The following is a 19,924-nucleotide window of genomic DNA, read 5'->3' on the forward strand; positions in this document are numbered from 1 at the left end:
CCAGTCTTGCAAGGGAGTGGTTTCCTATTTTCCCTTGGTTGCCACAGCAATGCTAACAAAAGGAGAAGGAGATGATAAGGGTATTTGGCCACTGTAAATGATGGAGCAGGGAAAGAATGCCTCAGCTGGGCAAATAATTGGCCAGGAGCGAAGGCTGCCTTACTAGGGAAAGGTGATTTGGACTAGACTTGGCTAGGTTGGCCTAGTTCACACAGAAGGAAGAGCTGCTCTCTCTCTCTCCCCCCCCCCCCCAATTTGGCTCCTCTAACATAACAGGCTCTGCCTTTGCAGTGTGAGATGTGAGCACAGGACCTGAAGCCAAAATCCAGTGCTGCTGTGCCTGTGGGGTCTTCCTTCCCGTTGCCAGGGGCCAGTTCCTTTGAGTTTAGCCTACAGGGGCTGTTCCAAGCCTGATCTGTAGCTGAAGCCCTGAGCTTCAGGGCTCAGGAGCAGGACTGCTGTCTGCAGGAGAGGCGCCCAGAGGGAAAAAGGAAAACGGGCAATGGTGCATTGATTTGCTGGGAGAAACCTCTGAGGAGAGAGCCATTTGGGGAATTTGTTCAGACGTGTCAAACCATTATTTCTTTAACCAGAATTTATTTAATACATTGCAATTGGCTGGTTTCACAGAACACCTTAGAAACAAGGAAAGCACACAATGGCTTGACATTGTTTGAACCCATTCTTACCAAGTGAACTTAGTCATCTGCTACACTTACACAGAAATAAGGAGGTGAAGCACACAACTGTCCGGCTGCACAATCCCATAATGACTGTTTGATCTTGGCTGCTGACTTTAACACATCATCCTGGGAACATCTCCACTCCTCAAGCCGAGGTTGCCTCCACTTAACTGGAAACCACTAGGAATTCCTGATTTATTTTTAATTTTCTTGAAACTTTCCACAGCCTGGCTGGACACTTTTAGTTTCTCTACTATTTAAATATCACCATGAGGCTGATGACTCTGAGCTAATGCATGTTAATTTAATCTGATAAAAGTGTGATTTTTTAATTAAACCATTAATGTAGAGCCTGGAAATTGAACTGGGGGTGAAGTCATTGCTTCAAAGGGAATTATCTGCAGATCTTAAGGACACTGAAGAGGACCTCTTTGATCAGCCTTTGCCCAGAGAGTGGAGATCTGAAGCTGATCAGAATCGGCATTGCTGGATCACCCCTCCCCCAAAAGGAGGAGTCCAGCTCAAAGATCCCTCCCACTCCACACTTTAGCCTCCAGGAAAGCCCCCACCCTCTGCTGTCCTAGCTTCAGGCCTCTCCAGATGGATTTGATCTGGTGGGACAAGGAAGAAACTCTTTTTCTTTCAGCCCCCCCCCCTCAAAAGCCTCCGCTGGACTCCCTAGGGAAGGGAGGGCTGCTGCTCCTGGTTGGGCCTCAGAGGTAAAAAGGGCATTGTATGTGTGGGTCCACCAGAGGGCTGCACTCTGAAGCCTTCAGGATGAATGGAAGCTGGGGTGTGACTCCATATGCTCTACAGCAGAGGTCCCCAACCTTTCGGGCACCAAGGACCGGTTCCGTGGAGAAAAGTTTTTCCACGGATCTGAGAGCATGGTTTTGTGGGCTGCCTGCATCCCACGGATGGGGCTTTGCTTGTTTGTGCAGGCTGTTTGCTGGCATGCCAAGGCCTGGTACTGGTTCCATGGACTGGGGATTGGGGACCCCTCCTCTACAGCAAGGAAGTAAAAATGGGCTGCATTCAGCTGGGGTATGTCTATATGTGTGTGTATGAGAGAGAGAGAGAGAGAGAGAGAGAGAAATACAGCTTGGAAGAGTTTGTGCGAAGCCAGCAGAACACACCAAACTCTAGGCTAAAAATAATCCCCTTACCAGTTTTGCTGTAATCCCACTTTACAGACACTTGCTGCTTGTTTTAATTGTCAAACAGAGCCTAAGTATTCTGTTTCTCCAGATGCTGATAATAACATCAAAGCATCACCTCCCCCTCCAATGCTGTGGTTAAAAGCAGAGTAAACACAGTCCTCAAAAGATGTTTTTTCTCTTGTGCATTTTTCGAAAATATACTACACTAACAGGTCATTCAATTATTGCAGTTCTCAGTTTTCTGCCAATCTAAGACTCCAAGTGGCTTACAACAACAACTCCTTCCCTCCTGTAAAATAAATAGGATGGTAACATCAAAACATCTAAATAAATTATCTGTATGGAGTATGAAGCTGATTTAATATTGTAAGCCACCCAGAGTTATCCTGTTGTAAGATGGGTAACCAATACATTTAATAAATTAAAGAAACAGATAAATTAGTCTAGCTTTCTCCATCCTAGAAGCCCTTCTTATCTGGGAGCAATGCAGTTGTAGTTCAACAAATGGGGGAGGGGGTCCCAGAATTTGGGGGGAGGGGGAAACTGCATTAAACTATCATGTGACAGGCAAAGAACTGGGGGGGGGAGAGATGAGTCCTCCGTGGACCACCTGATTTTGCCCTGATTTTGCCGTTTCAAAGGGCTGTGACCTCTATAACCACTGGTGGAGATGGCTCCCAGGATCATTAAAGAGGAAGGCTGAGTGTTCCTCCTCCTCCTCCTCTTCCTCCTCCTCCCATGCAGCCAACTTCACTTGCCTATCACCTGCCTGTTTCTTTAACATTGTGATTATGCCCAATTTCCCATCCCTCCCACTAATCAGTAGGAGGACTTTGTTTATTAACGTCTCCTCCTTGCTCACGGAAAAAATCTTAGCGAGAGCAGGTGAGGGCTGTTGGGTTGGCCTTTGTGAGAAAGACTTTTGATGGAACCGTGTTTAGGTATGTGATGTTCAGAGTTTGGTTCTGGGGTCTTGAAAATCAGCCTTTTTAAGTTTGCACTTAAAATGTGTAATTTTCAAATATTTTGGGGACGTAACTAGAACAAGTATGTAGTAGATAAGCTGTGGGCTTTGAAGAGCTACATAAACTCTTCTGGCCTTGAGTTTAAAAATCTCTTAACTAATGTGGCTGCTGCATGTGTTTGTGTGTACACACAGACACATTGCTGTTATGGTTAACAGATGTTGCATCTTCCTAGCAACAAAATGTTATTCCTGGAAAAGCTAGAGAGTGAGAATGGACTCTCTGAAAAGAGGGGAGGAGAGAACTCTGAACAAATTATTTGTTTTTCTATGGGGGAGCAACTCATTCATGACTCTTCTTATTACTGGGAACAGCTAGGCAGGAGTCAAGTTTCTGAAAGGTTAGTTCATTTCCCTGCAGGTGTAGAAAATGTGGTTTAAAGTGAGTTTTTCCTGGAATGTGTTTTAGCGATTAATAGGTCAGGATTGGATTGGTCCAAGGCAGCTGCTCCTTCCCTCCCTCTTACTGGACTATGTATGAAGAAACAGCCTCCCCCCCCCCAGTTATTTGGGAAGGAAGGAGGGCAGGTCTTGGCTGCTGGGGGGAACCACCCGCCCAAGGCGGTCAATCCCTGGGCCTCCCTGCAGGCTTTCAAATAGTGTAGCTGCTGTGACAGACCCTCCAGGCTCACAGGTGGAGCTTGAAATTAATCTGATGAGCCCCACCCTGGAAGAAGAGTTCTCCCTCCTGGTCGGAGCTGGAAGGCACCGGGGTTTGGCCCCAGAACCTGTTTTACAAGGGAAGGCTGATGCTTCAGAGCACAGACAGACTACTTTCCCCATTCTAACCTTTCCAGGCTAACATGTTTAACAAAAAGGCATAGGCTTTCATGAACTGGAGCTGCACTTCACAAAAGTTTCTTCCTTTTAATAACATGTGATAGTCTGCAAAGGTGGCACCAGAGATTAAGGCAGCTAGCTCTTTCTACTAAGTTCAGATATAGTTGGTTCAGTTTTGGTTTAGTGTCAAGTGTGAATCCTTCCACGGGGAACTGTATGAATCCAGCCAGTTGTCTCCTATTCAGTAAAAGGGTGGAAGCGAAGGGGCAACCTCAGCCGGCAGCTGCAGCCGGACTTCCCCCCCCCCCCAAGACAGAAGGTTAGACTTTCCTCCCCTCCAACCTTAGATAATTGCTGTGCGGTGGGGGGGGGGTGGCAGTGTTGGTGATTTCACTCCCCACCTCCCCTAACTATGAATGCTTTCCAGTTGCCTCCCACTCCGAAATCGGGCTTACTCAGAAGCAAACGCCACTGGGATGCTTACTCCAGACTAAGTCCGGATGGGGCTGCGGACTAGGGAAGCTCTCCCGGGGCCACCTAACTGGCGCCTGAAGGCTACTTGGGGAGCAGCTGCCCCGGAGGCTCCAGCCGGCAGGGGCCGCCCAGGTTCTTTCGCCCTCCGCCCGGGTTCGAGGCCGCCCGGAAGCGCCCGGCGCGCTCCCCGAGGCCGGCTCTGCGGCGTTCGGCCTGGGCTGGCCCGGCTCCCTCCGGCGGGCGGGGCGACAGGCGGCTGGCTCAGCCCTCCTCCCCTCCCCCTTCCCAGGTTGTCCGTCGGCGGCGGCGGCGGCAGCAGCAGGAGGAGGAGGAGGAGGAGGAAGCGCAGCAAGAGCAGCGAGGCCGCCGCGATGGGGCCCGGCGCCGGGAGCCGGTGATGGAGCCGCGGCCATGGCGCGCGCCGGAGCAGGGGCCGGGCCGGGGGCCGCGGCGGGCGGGGGCTGGCGCGACGCGGCGGGGGCCGCGGCGGAGGAGCTGTCCCTGGAGGAGGTGCTGAAGGCCTACGAGCAGCCCGTCAACGAGGAGCAGGCGTGGGCCGTCGGCTTCCAATGCTGCCGCGGGCTGCTCCAGCCCGACCCGCCGGGCGCCGAGGAAAGGCGACGCCGCCGACGGGGACCGGCCGGACGCCTCCGCGACACCGCCGACCTCCGCCTGCACAAGGACGGCGCCGTCTCTGCCCGCGGCGAGTTCGGCGAGGCCCGTGAGTGGGGAGCGGGCGCGGCGGGGAGTGGCGGCCCGCATCGAGAGCGAGCCGGGCTGCAAAGGAAGGCCGGCGGGGCCGCTGCGCCGGGGAGCGAAAGCCCTTCGGGGACCCGGCGCCGCGTCCACGGAAGGGCCCCGCGCTGGGGGTCGTTGCTTGGACGGAGCAGGAGGTGGCGATCAGCCCCCTCCGCCAGCGGTGCCCCGAGGCGGTCCCAAGGCAGAAGGGGCCCTGACCTCCGGGACCCCGAAATCCCTCGGCCGCGAGACGGTGCGGCACCTCGAAGGTGCTTCGCCCCTTTTTAGTTCCCGCCCCGCAGAATATACAATAGGGGTTAGGAAATGGTCCGTGTTTGGGTCCTTTATGGTTTCCAAAGCAGGCCCGTGAAAGTCAGGGGTGCCCCGAGCAATGAAAGGAATAGCGGGGGTGCCGACAGTTTCCCAGCAGGCGGGAAGCAGCCTGCGGGTCTCTGTGTGACGTGAGATGCGACATCCTAGCAGCGCAGATCGAGGAGCCCTTCCTTAAACCGTGTCACGGGGAGCTTCCGGCTTTCCGGACAGCCACCTTTCTCTTTCTTTCTCTTCAGCAACCCGCCCCTTTATCTGCCCCTTTGCCCCAGTGACTTGGGTGGGGTTTGGCTTGCCTTGAGTAATTCATTGATTGCATGAGCACAGAGGTCAGAAGTGCCTCTTTCATCTCCCTGCCAGGTGTCTGTTGTGTGTAATTACACCAACTGCCGGTGGCCTTTGCGGGCTGAAGCACGGCAGTCTTCCAGGGCCTCAATCCAGAGGGCCTCTGAGAAGACGCAAGAGGGGCCTCAAGGAGGGTCCTGCTCCGTAGGAGTGAAGTGATATAGTCCCAGAGGAAGAAGTGTGGACAGGTGGCAAGCCTGGGTCTTGGGTGGCATCCCAGAGTAAGAGGTGACCAATCTGGGATGCTCACAGCTGCCTCATCGGGCAGGCAGTTGGTGAGGAAAACCTGTGTCAAAGCCACGTCCATGACGGGATCTTCCCAGCCTCTCCAAAAGGCAGCAGGGAAGCAACAGCAACATTTGTGCCTGATGTTCACAATGTTATCTTCACCTTAGGACTTGGGCCAAGAAGGGAGAACTGCTAAGAACGTCCCATGGTGACTGATGTGGCCTTAACATTATGGAGTGTTTTAATTGCAAAACAGTGTTAAAGCCAGAACACCTTTTAAAGATGAGGATTTATCACGTGGGGTGGGAGAGGGAGAAAAGGCTCTACTTACATGTGAAATGCCCAGGCAATCTTCTTTGAGGAAGGGCCTCCATAGTGGCCGTACTCTCAGTAAGCAGGACCTTCGCATGCCAGCCACTACAGACGCCTAAAGGTCACCCATTGAAGAACAAGCACGAGTGGACATATGTCCTCCCCTTGATGGCATCAACTCAATGCCTGAACAGACCAAACTTTCCATAGACTAGAATCCTAGGTCTGGAAGGGACCATGGAAGTCTTCTAGTCCAACCCCCTGCCTAAGGCAGGAGCAGAGTTTTATGTTCATGCAGTCAAGGAACAAGTGTTTCCTCCGTCACTCGTGTATCCACTTTCTTCCACAACTGCCACCTTTTCTTCTTCTTCCTATTGCTAAATTGGGTTTTGCTGCTTAGTTGCCGCTCTGATTCCTCCCTCTTGGGCTTAGTCCTGGTTTAGCCAGTCTTCAGTCCTGCATCGGCCTTTCAGTGCCTCCCTGTTGCCAAGCAAATGCTTTCATTTCATGGTTTTATTTGAGTATCTTGAAGTTGTGTTTAAAAGCAACAACACCCAGGAGAGGCAATTGTTGCTTATCCCTCTGTTCTAAATTAAACAGTGCGAAGGCAAACACGAGGGGCAGTGACGGGCACACGGCTGGGATGGCCGAGAGGCCAGCAGTGTCCCTCCTTAGGCTGCTCTTTGCTTCTGCCCTTGTCCAGGATGCAGCTTGTTGTTAGGGAGCCTTTTCCAGGGAAGCCGGCCATTGGCAGCTGCTGCCACCACTGCCGTTGCTTCTGATAATATTGACTTAGAAGTGCAGCCCAGCCCGCCTTCCAAACTGGTCCAGCCAGTTCTGCGCTCTGCCAAAGCCCAACCGATGAGTTATGGCCATGGCTGGTGTTGAGGGTCACTAACCCGGTGGCTTCCTTGCTCTACATTTGACTCATTGCAGCCCCACACTTCCTGCCTGCGGGCAGCGTGGGTGTCCAGGCGGGGAGGAGCCAGGCAGCATCAGTTTGGGGGCTCCTCCAGCAGCAGTGAGAGAAAGAAGCCCTCTGTTCCAGGCAAGGCTGCTCCTGGCCCTCAATCTGGTATCGGGTGTATTCGTGGATCAAAATGCATGCAGCACATCAGCAGCCGTGAGCAAAGGCACTCGGTTAACAGTTTTGCATTGCTTCAGTTTTTTTTCTTAAATCTGCACAAAAATGTATCTATTTTGGGACACATTTATCCAAAAGTACGTGCTTCTCTTTCAGTTTTGCCTAATGCATCATTTTTGAAAAGCAAATTCTCCCAATTTAATGCACATGTGCATTTTGTACAGCTTTTCTCTTCAGAATGGTAAAGTGAATGGTAAGATTCCAGGAACTCTGCCTTCCAAATAGTAACTTTGATTAATTTAAGAATGTGAATCCGAACAGGGAAGAGAAAGTCAAGTGTGAGAAAGCCACCTCCCGTCCCGACTGATGGCATTTCTCACAGGTTTTCCAGAGCACTGAGCTGTGCAAGATCTGCTCACCTTTTTTGCTGCACACACTGATGCCAAGTGCCACCTGCTCCCATCCGAGGGCTGGGGAAACAAACTGAGAGGGAATTGTGTTGGAGGTGCCAAGTACGTCACAACTGTTCAGCGGAGTCAGCTTCTAGTAAGATCAGCTTTAGGGTAGGGAGTCCCACTGCTTTGCATCAGCCTCCATGGCAGGAAGAGAGGAACCTGGAGAAGAGGCTGCCTCGGTAGAGATGCCCACAAAGCTGGTACAGCTGCAAGGCCTGCACTGCCCCCCCCCCCAGCTTTGGCTCTGTGTGATGTCAGGCAGTGGAAGATAAAATAGCCGAGGACTTGGCTCTGCTTACGCTGCTGCATTATGTGGTTCTCTGCTTTCTCCTAATGGCCCGAATCTTTTTCTTTCTTTTCTTTCTTTGCCAAACTTCATTTTATTGATTACAGTTCATGTACTTCTCTCCGGAGAAGGGTGACCCCTAGAATCTTCTTTCAGTCTCCTTTCCCATCATCTCCCGGTCACATAAATGAGACAGCAGTTAGAGAGAAGAGCTGGGTTTGTTTGGGGAGAGAGAAGGAAGGGGAGAGAGGTCTCCCTGGGCACAAACGCATCTGTCCATCTTGCACTTTTATGTCCCCAAAGAGAAAGCACAGCTGTGAAATGGGGCTGTTGGACATCTTGTCACCTCCCTAGAGAGACATTTGGGGCTTTAAATGGATGATTGATTGGGAAATAGCAGGAAACGGGTGTCTGAACTGGCTGTGTGTGCATGCATATGCTAAGATGGCTTCCAGACTGGTCTTAAATGCACCGGGAAAGTTCCTTTTACCAGCATCTTACAAGTTCTGTTTTTAGAAGTCCTTTATACAATGAGGTATTCTTTTCATAGCATTTACCCTGGCTACAATCTGTCTTTTTTCTTTTCTTCTTCCATTTGTAAATTCTGGCCTTCTGCATTTTTCCATTCCTCTCCGAGCTCCCATCCTCTACCCCCCCCACACACAATATTTTACACTTGTGGTTTCAAAGCAGCACCTGCATGTGTGAACCCAACATGCTACTTGCTTTAATTGAGCCTGGGAAAGAATTCTCATTTGCACACACAGGCACACTTGTTTTGTGAATAGCTGGCCTCTGTGTACCAAACCCGACATACAGTGAACCACGCCCCATTTAACCACCCAAAATAAAGTAGACTCTATCCATTTGGCATCTCTGCCCTGTTACCAAAAGAAGAGACATCAGTGTGAAACCTGCTTGGTTCTGGCCCAGGTCCAGGATGGACTCGGATACATAGGTGGTCCATAAATCTGCCTAGAGTTGACAAAGCCGGGCACTCTCTGTCTCTCTGAGACTGGCATCTTCTAACAGTGTCTTCTCTTTGCAGAGCTTCCGCTGACCTTGGCACCTGCAGCAGAAGCACAGGTAGGTGGCTGTGCTCATCTTCTCTTCGTACAGGCCTTTGGAACTGGATAACCACCCAACAGTCTCTTAAAAAGCTAATTATTGAACCTTTGTCATGTCGCTTTCACTAGCAAAGCACTGGCAAGTATGAAAAACTTCAGCATGTGCAGATCAGATGACCCATTTTGCCCCCTCTCCCCAAAGCTGTCAGGGTCTGAGCACCCTGGCACCCCCCGGCCTGGGTGCTACTTGGCATTGCCACTGTGCCCACCCATCCTCTGGAGAAATCACATTGGCAGGTGTGGATGAGAGAGTTGTTTAATCAGCACTCGAAGCAAAGAGCCCCCTGGATGTAAGCTAAGCCGTATCTTTCTCTCGTCGGCTAACTTCCCCCTCCTCTTTCCTGCCCTGCAGGTGGTGCAGTCCCTGGGCTTTGTCATCTACCGGGCCCTTGACTGGGGCCTGGAGGAGAATGAGGAGCGTGAGCTGAGTCCCGAACTGGAGCGGCTGATCGATCTGATGGCCAACAGCGACTCTGAGGATAGCGGCAATGGCAGCAGCACTGCAGACGAAGGCTACAGCGGGCAGGAGGAAGAGGAGGAGGCGGTGGCCAAGGGGACCCTGAGTGCCGTCCGCACATTCAGCCAAGTGATGCGGCTCTGTGCTGCCCGCCTCTCCCAGCCCCAGGAGGCCCACGTTCACTACCAGGCGGTGTGCCGGGCGTTGTTCCTGGAGACGGTGGAGCTGAAGGCTTTTCTGGCCAAGATCCGGGACGTCAAGGAAGTGAGTGGTGCTTGCCTGGGTCGTGGACCATCTGCAGGTGCCATTCCTGAGGTGCTGCCCTTGGTGGGCAAGCAGGCATTAGGCCTCCGCCTGGTGATGCAGCTTTCCTGAGGCTTTGCTGTGCAGCAGAATCTGTGATCCCTGAGCCTCCTGTTGGCAGCTGGGAAGATGATCTTTGGCGGATGATCCAGCCCTGTGTCTCTTACCTGATTCCCCTGGAAAGGGAGAGCCTCACCATCTCTACAGCAGCTGCCCAGATGTTAAAAAGGCTCTTTTGTGTCTCAGATAGTTGCTTGGGTGAGGCCTATGTGCCAGGCTGCTTGGCTTCTGGAGATCTGCAAATTGGATTTATCCTACTCAGCAGCATCCCAGTCCCACAGGACTCTGGATGGAATACAGATCTCTCAGCAGCAAGGAATGAGAATAAAATAATCAAGATGGTTAAAATGACCCCAGGGAGAAGAGCTGGCCAAAGACTGGTGGGAGGAATACTGACTTTAATTGGGTACCAAAGAGCAGGGGTGAGAGGCTGCCCATGCCTCTTGGGGAAGGGCATTTCAGAAAAAGGAGGTATCACAAAGAAGGCCCATCCTCTGGTCCTTGCTGAGAAGAATTCTCCATATCCCCCCCCAAAAGAATTAGATCCAGATGGGCAGATTCAGTCCCTTAGATTCTTTGGCCTGGGAAATCTACTGCAAGCACCAGGGAGATGGGCAGCTCTTGACCTGCCTTCTGCGCTGGCTGCTGCCCAGCTGAGCCATGGCAATGTGCCACTCAGGCTCTGTGGGTGCTGCAGGAACTCCATCTTCCTGTGGCAGCTGAGCAGCAACATGCCCCATGCTGGCAAGCTCCTAGCCCTGTTGTTCCTGCCCTCCCATCTGTAACAAAGTTGGGGAGGGGTCTCTGCTGTCTCCCTGCAGGTCTTGCCTCTAGAGCTGTGCATCTGGTCAGGGTTATCCTCTGCACAGCTGGTACAACTAAGAGCCAGGAGGGTGGAAGGGTGGGCACCATCCCATTTCTTTGCCAGGATATCTCATGGCACAGATGAGGCTCTTCCTATTCCCACAGTGAGAGCTCCTGGGATGGAGGTAGCCAGGGCTGCTGCCTGAAGTGGGCTTGCTCTCTGCATCTCTCGGGAGGAACCTCGAGTAGCTAATGAGAGCTGCTAATTAGCGACTCTCCAGCCCAGCACTCTCCAGGGAAAAGTGCTGCTTTCCCGTGGAAAAGAGTTCATGGAGAAGTCATTTCCACCACCACCCTCCTGAACTAGTCACTCAGGGAACAGATTCTATTCTAAAGCCTCCTACCCAGTGGAAGTGAGAAAGGCCGGGTGACAGAAAGAAAGACAAAAATTAGAGATGGGAGTGTAACACGGGTGCCCTCAGCTTCTGGGAAGGTTAGAATTGGAATTCATCTCTCTTTGCGAGGAGACCTTAAAGGGAGCTCCAGAAGAGCATCAGCCAAACACATCCTGGTGAGAACTTGAATGCATCCACACATACCTTGTCTAGCTTTTCCCAGACCTGTGCCTGAACTGGAAGGCCAGCAGGCAGAGATTCAAGGATGCAGCTACATTAAGCAATTGCAAACTGTAAGACTCAAGCTATCCATGGAGGAAAGACGAGGGTCAACCTGCTGTCTTTTTCTCCCACCTGGGCATCCTCAGGGCTGGGAGCCACACGTGTTTTGATCACTGTGGATTGTTCTTAAAAGAGCTGCTCTTCTCTTTGCCTGCCTTTGCTTCTAGCTCTTGTGTGGAGTATTACAACTACCAGTCACTCTCATTTGGAGAATTTGTGCCCCGTCTCTCTCCTCTCCCACACTAAAGCTGGTTCTTGTTCCATTCCTTGCTTGCACAGAAGATCCAGCTGAATAAGGATTTAATCCCCCCCCCAGCAGCCCAAAGTAAGCTTTGGGTGGTCCTTCCCAGTCATTAGGGGGCTGCCTCTTCAAGTTAATCCCAGTCCAATCTAATAACTTTTATGCCGCCATTAATACAATGGAAGTAGGCAAGGCTAACCCGTTTCTGGGTCTTGGAATGTGCAGATGCTAATCAAGCTGAAGGACGAAGATGAAGAGCTGAGGGACCGATCGGCAGCAGAGCTGGATAACCTGAGGAACACGGACTGGGTATGGAGCGGGCTGGGAAAAGGGGAATAGAGTTGGTGGGCTTTTTTAAGGTACCCCAGAATCTCTCTGGGTGAGGCTGGGTATAAATATTTTAAGTAGGGAACGGCTTCCCTTCAAGAAGCAAGAAGAATGGAGGGGAGAGCTCAGTCTTCTCCCCTTGCTGCTCTAGGTGCACCTGATGTGAACGTTAAGCTCAGTAACAATATATTTTTCTTAAATACACTTCTGCAACCACAGCTTCTCCTCTCACACACATTTGCAGAAAGGGGCCAGGCTTTGTTGAGTAATGCTGTGTCATGGCTGTGGTTTGGCCTTGAGAACAATCTCACAGGGCTGCCCATAGCAAGACCTTCCCCGCCTGTGGGAGAGACAGTCCGTTTAGTCCCACAGTGGAGCATTGCTTGCCTTGGAGAAAGCTTGGAGGAAGGATTGGCTTCTCAGAGCAAGACCCACCGAGGTGTCCTCAGCGTCTCTTCTGGCTCAATCACAGTTTGGGGGAAACCAATCCTGGTGGCATTGTTGGTTTGTGGCTTTCAGGCTCGGCTCTGGGTCCAGCTCATGCGAGAACTGCGGAATGGTGTAAAGCTCAAGAAGGTCCAGCAGAAACAGTTTGACCCCTTGCCCACGGAGTATCAGCTGACGCCTTTTGAGATGCTGATGCAGGACATCCGAGCCCGCAACTATAAGCTCCGCAAGGTCATGGTGAGAGGAACAGGGACCGTCTCCTCCCTCTTTGGGGCCACCAGATGGCCCTGGGCAGCTTGGCCACTCTCTGGTGCCTTCCTCTTCGTGTGGGCCTGGCCCCTTATCTCACTTAAAATGGGGTGTTGGCAACCCTTCCCCCTGAACCTTACAAAAGTCACTCCAAAAGCAGACAAGATGGACAGGACTTTGGAAAGAAGCAGAAGTCTGTCCCAGGTAACTAAAGGCTCCTGGAGGACAGGAGCCACTGTGGCTCACTCTTCTTTATGGGTATCCGTCAGGTGGACGGAGACATTCCGCCCCGGGTGAAGAAGGACGCCCATGAGCTCATTTTGGATTTCATAAGATCTCGTCCGCCTCTGAGACAGGTAAGCCGACGTTCTGCTATTCTGTACTTTACTGGGATGGGGATTGAAAGGATCCTTAGTTGGACTCTGGGGGTTGTACTAACAATCATTTTAATTGCTTTTACCACTTCTACTATCCATCCTTTATTTGAGATTGTCACCTGCCTTGATTGCCCAATAGGAAATTATTATTATTATTTTTTTAAAAGAGCTGCTGGGGCTGCTTTCTGGGGTGTTCTGGCCAGGCAGAGCTGCATTGTTTGGAACCTCGAGGGCAGCAGCTGGCCAGGGTGCTTTGCTCGGCTTCCCAACAAGTGAACATTATGACTGTCACAATCCAGTATACATGCTAGCTTTACCGTTATTCGGTAACTTCTTGAACGCCGCAGATCAGGGACCTATTTTGCTGGCCTTAAGATGCACTTTCAGCTCCAGAGTTGGAACAAGGCTCTCTGGCTTCCCAATCCTATTGTAGGCTTCCGAGCGCCGGCTGCGTCCCATGCCTCAGCAGCAGAGGACCCTCCATGAGAAGATCCTGGAGGAGATCAAGCAGGAACGGAAGCTCCGGCCTGTGGAATTGCAGCATCAGGACCAGAGAGGTGTGTGTGTCCTTAAAAAGGGGGGGGGAGGGTTCCTGGAAACTAGAGAATACGAGTTTGCTCCCTCTTGGGATGAGACAACAAAGGCAGGAGAGAAACTGCTGGATCTTGGGGAAAACTCCCAAATCTCAGTATAGTCCCATAGACACCCCAAGATGCTCCAGACTGAGAATGCAGCTGTGACTCTTTACCTAAAATGGAGACGGAAACAGGAGGGAGACTGAAGTGATTTGGAACCCTCTTCAAGGGAAGACATTTTGTGTCCAAATGGTTTAGGTGTCCCATCCTTCAGCCCTGCAGCTTTGACCCATTTTGACCTTTGGGTGGACAATCTGAAGTCCAGTGCCAGACTGGAGAAAGCTGGGCTATTATAAGTCCACTTGTTAGAAGGGAGACCAGGTTGGAGCTTCCTACATACCCAGCATAGGAGATAGTTGGTGCCACCACGTGCCCTCTCCTCTCGCCCTGCCAGGGTTTGGTTCCTTGCCCTGCCTGGTGAATGCCTGCTCCAGCAACATGAAGTCGACCTCTTGCATCAACCTCTCCGTTTCAGAGTCCGGTGCCCCAGCTCAGCGCCAGAGGCCGAGGGTCCTGCTGAAGGCACCCACACTGGCAGAGATGGAGGAGATGTTGGTTTCTGAAGTAAGAGCTGGGCTTTGTCTCCTGCTTTCTGGGCAAGAAGAGCTCCTCAGCCTGCTGGAATGGGCACAGACCTTGAGCGGACTTTGCAGTCCTGTCCTGCTGGCCTCCTCTTCTTCTGCCCCAAACCTACCGCTCTGCCACCGTCTGTGGCCGTGGGCACCATACCCCAAAGGCCTCTTACTTGTGCATGTATGCCCTGGCTCGTGTTCCTTCCCCTTGAGGGCAGAAATGCCACCCTGTTATGATCTGGGGGGCTGTGCCTGGGGAGGCAGTCTGAGTGCCAGCATTTCTGCAGGCGTGCTGAGTGTTCCCTTTTTGGCAGGAAGAAGAGTCTCCCTGCTCAGAGGCGGTTCAGGAGCCGGGACCCCTGATGCCCCTGAAGCGGGACCGCTCCTTCTCCGAGCAAGACTTGGCCCATTTTCGGGGTGAAAGTGATAGCAGCGAGCCTCACCAGGAGTACTTAAGGCCCAGCCTGTCAGACCTGAGGCCTCGCTCAGGTACCATGTCCGCTGCATGGGCCAGCATGGAAAATATGGGCAAGTGAACCCTTCTTTGTGACCCAACCCCGCTCTGGGAAGCCATTCTCTGTGGGTCCCCTTCTTGCCATCTTTCCCAGCGGACAAGTTGCCGTCCAACCGCTCTGAGGACCCCTGCAAATCCAGTGAGAAAGAGTTTGAGAAGATTGGGGGAGCAGCCTTTAATTAGTTCGGCCTGGGTGTGAATGTGTTCCTCTCCTTCGCATAGCAGCTGGGAGGGCACCGGGTGCTGGAGTTTTCCATTTGTGAACATCAGCTGGGTCTGGCTGCTATTGATTTTCTGGCTTGCCTCTTGTTTCAGCTACATACACCTTGTGTCTTCATGGGAAGCAGGAGGGCCTGTTCTCCCTGCTGGGTGGATACTGACTGCCAGTTTTCTTCTGTTCTCCTTCAGGATCGGTTCCGGCTCGCTACCACCCTCGGGTTGGTTCGTGTCCTCGTAAACAAGACAACCTCGGTTCTGTAGAGGAGAATTTGGAGGCCAGTTCTGTTCCGGTCACGGATGCCAATTTGAAATATTTGTGGCTAGTAAGCATCTTGGGTGGTGTGGTCCTCCACACATGCTTTCCGGCATGGCCTCTGATACGTGAGGCTGGGTTCCCCCCCCCCCCCAAGCCTAGTCCTTGTCCCAGGAGCATGGCCCAGAGGGAAATGAGTCAAGAAATGGCAACACCGAAGAACTTTAATAGGAGGGTTGCAAGTGCAATGGTTCCAATTCCACTGTTTCTGGAGTTAGAACCTGAGCATGTGGCACGTCTTCCTCTGGGCAATTTGACGTTTTGCTCTTAGGGGCCAATTCTGCATGGATCTGTATGCTTTGTTTTCTTCCCAATGGAAGCCAGCCTTTCTCCAAATCTTGTGAGATACTAGACTATTTCCAGCTTTCCCTGGCTGTTGAGATCTGATCAGCGGAGGAAGGGGGTGTGCTGTAAGGGCTGATGTTTCTACTGGAGTCCTAATTGCAATAGACCTGAACAGCCCTCTCTGCCTGGGACAAAGAGAGTTCTGGGCAGCTGGCCTGGCTGAGGGCAGCTCTGATTCCTATACTCTGCCGCCCACAGCAGGAATTCAGCCACCCCGTAGAAAGCCTGGCGCTCACGGTGGAGGAAATGATCAACGTGCGCCGGGTGCTGGTGAAGGCGGAGATGGAGAAGTTTCTTCAGAGCAAGGAGCTCTACACCAGCCTGAAGAAAGGGAAGGTGAGGCCAGAGGGGCTCCTGGGGCTGCAGCGATGGGGGATGGGGGGAGGGCATTCCCCCAGAGGAGCTGTTGCTGACTGTCTCTCCTCTGGCTCAGAGCTGCTGCTGCTGCCAAACCAAGTTTACGCTCTTCTCCTGGCCCCCAACCTGCCTGTTCTGCAAGAGGTAAGAAAACACCCTGCTGGGGAGACCATGGGATGAATGGGGCTCCCAGCTGAGCCTTTTCTTTCCTCCGTTGCTTTTAGGTCTGTCTGCAGCTCCTGCAGCCTGAAGGTAAGGGCTTTCTCCCACAGCCAAGGCAAAATCCCTCGGCGCAATCTTCTGGTGAGTTGGGTGGTGCAGCCCAGCCCTCCACTGAGTCCCTCCTGCTTGGCCCTTCCAGATCAAGATGCCCTCGAAGAAGCTTGCCCACATCCCTGTCTACGCCCTGGGCTTCGAGACGCTGCACGGCTCTCTGGGTGCCAAGGGCTCCCCAGCCCGCCAGCAGGAGACTTTCCAGTAGGTGGTGCTTCTTTTCCTTCTTCCTCTTCTGTTTCCTCCTCGGCTGTTTAGGATGTGCAGATGCTCCTTCAGCAGCAAGCCAGTCAGGAGTAGAGCAAGTGAGTCCTGAGGCTGAGGTTGGCAGATCCAGACTTTTTCTGCTCCAATCATCTTGGGCAGCTGTCTCTGACTCCATTTCTAGACAGGTTGAGGGGTGAGCTATCAGAATTTCAAACCAATCAAGTCAGCAAATAGAGTTGAAGAAACTTCTTGGATGAGAAGCAAAACGTCTTTAAAGAAAAACGAAGTCCAGCTGCCCTCCTGAAAAAGCACCTTTGGGACAAGTCAGCTGAAGGGGAATTCTGGGGGCTGCAGTCCCAGCACTGGTTTAAGGCAGGCGCCTGCAGGTAGAGGACCTCAATTCTCTACAGTCTGAGGTTTGAACCACAGTCGGATAGGTTTGCAAACTACAACTGTTGCATTTGCCCAAGCATACTAAGACGCTAACCAACAATAGTTTTAATATGGCATCAGCCGAAGATATGCCCCCATCTCCTTTTCATTCATGGATAAGAGATTTTTGGCTTCAGAAATGGAAGGGATCCAAAGTCTGTGAAAGACCTCCTGGCTGATGGTGCAGCTCTTTCAAATCGCTGAAGGACTGCAGAGGGCCAGGGATGATAGTTTAATGATTGTGCGATGCATAATCTTGATCTCCCTCAAGATCCAGACCCAATAGTAAGGCAGGACCTTGTAAAGCATGGTTTAAGGATATCCCATAAAGTAAGTTAGGTATCCCAGCAGGTTACCCTAAGTGCTTCCTAATCCTGGAGCCACAGACCTTTGAACCAAGTAAAGCCTCTCAGCTGAGGTTACTCTGGCCCTGGGGGGGGGAGGGAGGGCCATAGCTGCCTCAGAGCAAGGACCCCAGTCAGAGCACCCCATTTTTGCCTTCCAGCTCCCTGCAGGGAACCCACTGGCGCAGCGTGGAGGAAGAGTTCCCCTGCATCTATGCTCATGGGTCAGTGCTCAAGGACGTTTGTCGTGACTGCTCTGGCTTTGTCACAGATGTCGTCAGCTCCAGCCGCAAAAGCATGGACATTCTCAACACCAAGCCGGGGAGGAGCCGCAAAACCCAATCGCTGTACATCTCGTCCAGCTAGAGGCGCCCGGAACATCCCCTCAACGTGCCCCCCCCCACCTCCAGCATCCAACCCTCGAAGGCCAGGCAGCCACGATTCTCTGGCAGATGAAACACGGCTTTGGGGGTCTGCTGGCTCCCATCTTCCAAGGACATCTGCCTGCTGTTTATGTACATATACATATACATATACATTCACATACATGTGTACACACACACATACATATATATATATATATATACCGCACGCACGCACGCGCGCGCACACACACACACACACTTATAGAAACTCTATATTTATACAGCGGATAAGTTGCTTTAGCTGATCAGCATGGCAACTCCCTTCATTGGCAAACGAGAACTTTGCTGAAACCACCCAGCCTGGAGGTCAGCCAGAGGGAGCCTGGGCACCAGGGGTCCAGCTGCGCTGGTCGGCAGGAAGATGACCTGTCAGGCAGAGGCCAGCTCCTTCCCTGCTGCTTTCCCCACTTTTTCCCCTGGAGAAGCTCCCCACCCCTTGCTGATGCCTCTGAAGGAAACGTTCTTTCAGCCTTTGGCTTTCTTGAAAGCGGGCTCCCTCCCAGCCACCTGCTGAACGCACCTTATGGAGCTGCTGGCTGCTCCTTGTCATTTCTTTGGCTCTTGCTTGTTGCCTTTCCCTAGAGCACGAAACGAAGCAGGTCTCCTGCGAAGACTATGAAACAGGGCGCCATTTCCCCCTCATTCTCCCTCTACAGGAGTGTGTCTTATTTGTACTGCCAATAATAAAATAACTAATTTTGTAAGAATTTAGATAAAGAGCACCTGTTCCCAGCTACTGAGAGCAATTTGCATAGGGAGGACAGCCGACTGCTGGCTGTGTGAAGGGTGCCAAGATCTTTGTGGAGCTGGAGGCGGCTTGGACTGAAATCCTGGTTCCTACATAAACAGGGCCACACTTACACATTGCACTAAGCTGTGTAAACTGTGCAAACTGCAAAGTAAATTGTGGCTACTTGTGTAGTGGCCTAGCATGGTGTGGATACTGTACAGCTTATTTAACATCCCAACTTGTGGTATCCTGCATGAGCTTGCGGAGAAGGTTGGTTCCAGTCCTTTTTTCATTGACTTGAAATGAAGAGTAAAAGCCTGGAAGGTGGGCCCTCTGTCAAAGACCCCTCCTGCTGTGAGTTGACCCAGTTCCAGCTGGAGCCACCGCCTCTGCCAGATGCTGGCCACATGCCAGGGAGTGAAGTGGGGGTTCTGCAGCTGCAGCTTCTGGAGAATGAGTAGCCACCCAGGCAGGCCTGGTTAACCTGACTTAGTGGCTCTTTCTGCCAGCCCCAGGAAGTCTGCCAGAAGAAGTTAAAATTTGGTAATGATCCCAAATGCTGAACTGGCATGGGGGGGGGGAGCATAATCAACCAGAAGGGCAAAAGACCTCCCTCCAGGTTTTTATTCCACCATCTTCCGAATCCCTCTCCCACCTCAATCGCTGTCCACTTTATTCAACCCTGCCTTCAGTATTTATGGAAGCTCATTGTGTGAGAGGACAAGCTAGGCTCTGTATCCTCCATCCCTCCTATTTACGCTTCCCAGCTGCACAAGAATAAGATCCAATCCCTGCTCTTCCTTCTGGGACTTATGTAATTCTGATAGGGTTTTTTGGACCGGGAACTCTATATTTTAAGAGTTTGTAAGGTGGGTCTTCGGTGCAGGAAAGACTCTGCCACAGCGCTAGCCTTTTATGGTCTGTAGCATAACAAAGAACACATCAATGTCACTCTGCCAATCTGAGGAGGAGGATCTCTCCTTCATGTTCAGGCCTTAGGCTGGTCCGCTGTGCTCTTATTTTCTCAAATGACTCACCTTTGGCTTTTGCCAAGAGCCTCCAAACCTGTTTCTGCATTCATCATCCCCTCCCTTGCTCCCCTGCTACATGGCAGCCTGTTTGGAAGAAGCCTCCATCTTGTGCCACTTTTGTGCCTAGCATCACAGGGCTCAAGTAAGTTGAGAGCCACTTTGGTGTCACAATTAAGGTGCTGATCTAGAATCAGGAAACTGAGTTCTTCCCGCCTTAGTCATGAAAGTCAGCTGGGTGACTGTGAGCCAGTCACTCGGCCCAATCCACCTCACAGAATTGTTCTTAGGAAAGGGTGAGGCAGGAGTATTAAATTCTGTTTGCTGCCTTGCATTATATGTAAAAAAGGTGGACTAGAAATCTAAGGGAGAGCCTCTGTCCTAGGGAGACCACTGTGCCTCAGATAGACGGTGTGGAGTCCCTCCTTGTGAAATGGGGGCAAGGGGTTCAAGTGGGCCTGCTGATTATATACCTGGCTCCCTGCTATGTATCAGCAGCCCTGCCTGAGCTGGCTGACGTGATAGCCGGGGTGGCGGTTGGGACCCCCAGACTTATGGTCTT

At 52.0% G+C, this 19,924-nt stretch overlaps 1 protein-coding gene across 1 annotated transcript; it reads left to right on the top strand.

Moving 5' to 3' along the window:
• Positions 1–4,532: 4,532 nt before the first annotated feature.
• Positions 4,533–17,545, top strand: SPIRE2 (spire type actin nucleation factor 2). Its single transcript, XM_029283233.1, has 15 exons — positions 4,533–4,842; positions 8,948–8,985; positions 9,379–9,747; positions 11,794–11,877; positions 12,415–12,579; positions 12,861–12,947; positions 13,402–13,525; positions 13,998–14,167; positions 14,490–14,703; positions 15,098–15,231; positions 15,765–15,902; positions 16,000–16,067; positions 16,148–16,175; positions 16,285–16,400; positions 17,341–17,545. The coding sequence occupies exons 1-15, from the start codon at positions 4,533–4,535 to the stop codon at positions 17,543–17,545; spliced, it is 2,250 nt and encodes a 749-aa protein (XP_029139066.1).
• The last annotated feature ends 2,379 nt before the right edge of the window (positions 17,546–19,924 follow it).

Source organism: Protobothrops mucrosquamatus, unplaced genomic scaffold (genome assembly GCF_001527695.2).
Source record: "Protobothrops mucrosquamatus isolate PMUCROS unplaced genomic scaffold, P.Mucros_1.0 scaffold41, whole genome shotgun sequence".
Taxonomy (NCBI): Eukaryota; Metazoa; Chordata; class Lepidosauria; order Squamata; family Viperidae; genus Protobothrops; species Protobothrops mucrosquamatus.

What these genes read in the sequence shown, in the direction of transcription:
- SPIRE2 (XM_029283233.1), top strand. Translation starts at nt 4,533, where the DNA reads ATGGCGCGCGCCGGAGCAGGGGCCGGGCCGGGGGCCGCGGCGGGCGGG. An exon ending in CACCTGCAGCAGAAGCACAG is followed by an intron (nt 8,986 to 9,378) that starts GTAGGTGGCTGT and finishes CCTGCCCTGCAG; the next exon opens with GTGGTGCAGTCCCTGGGCTT. An exon ending in CCAGCCTGAAGAAAGGGAAG is followed by an intron (nt 15,903 to 15,999) that starts GTGAGGCCAGAG and finishes CCTCTGGCTCAG; the next exon opens with AGCTGCTGCTGCTGCCAAAC.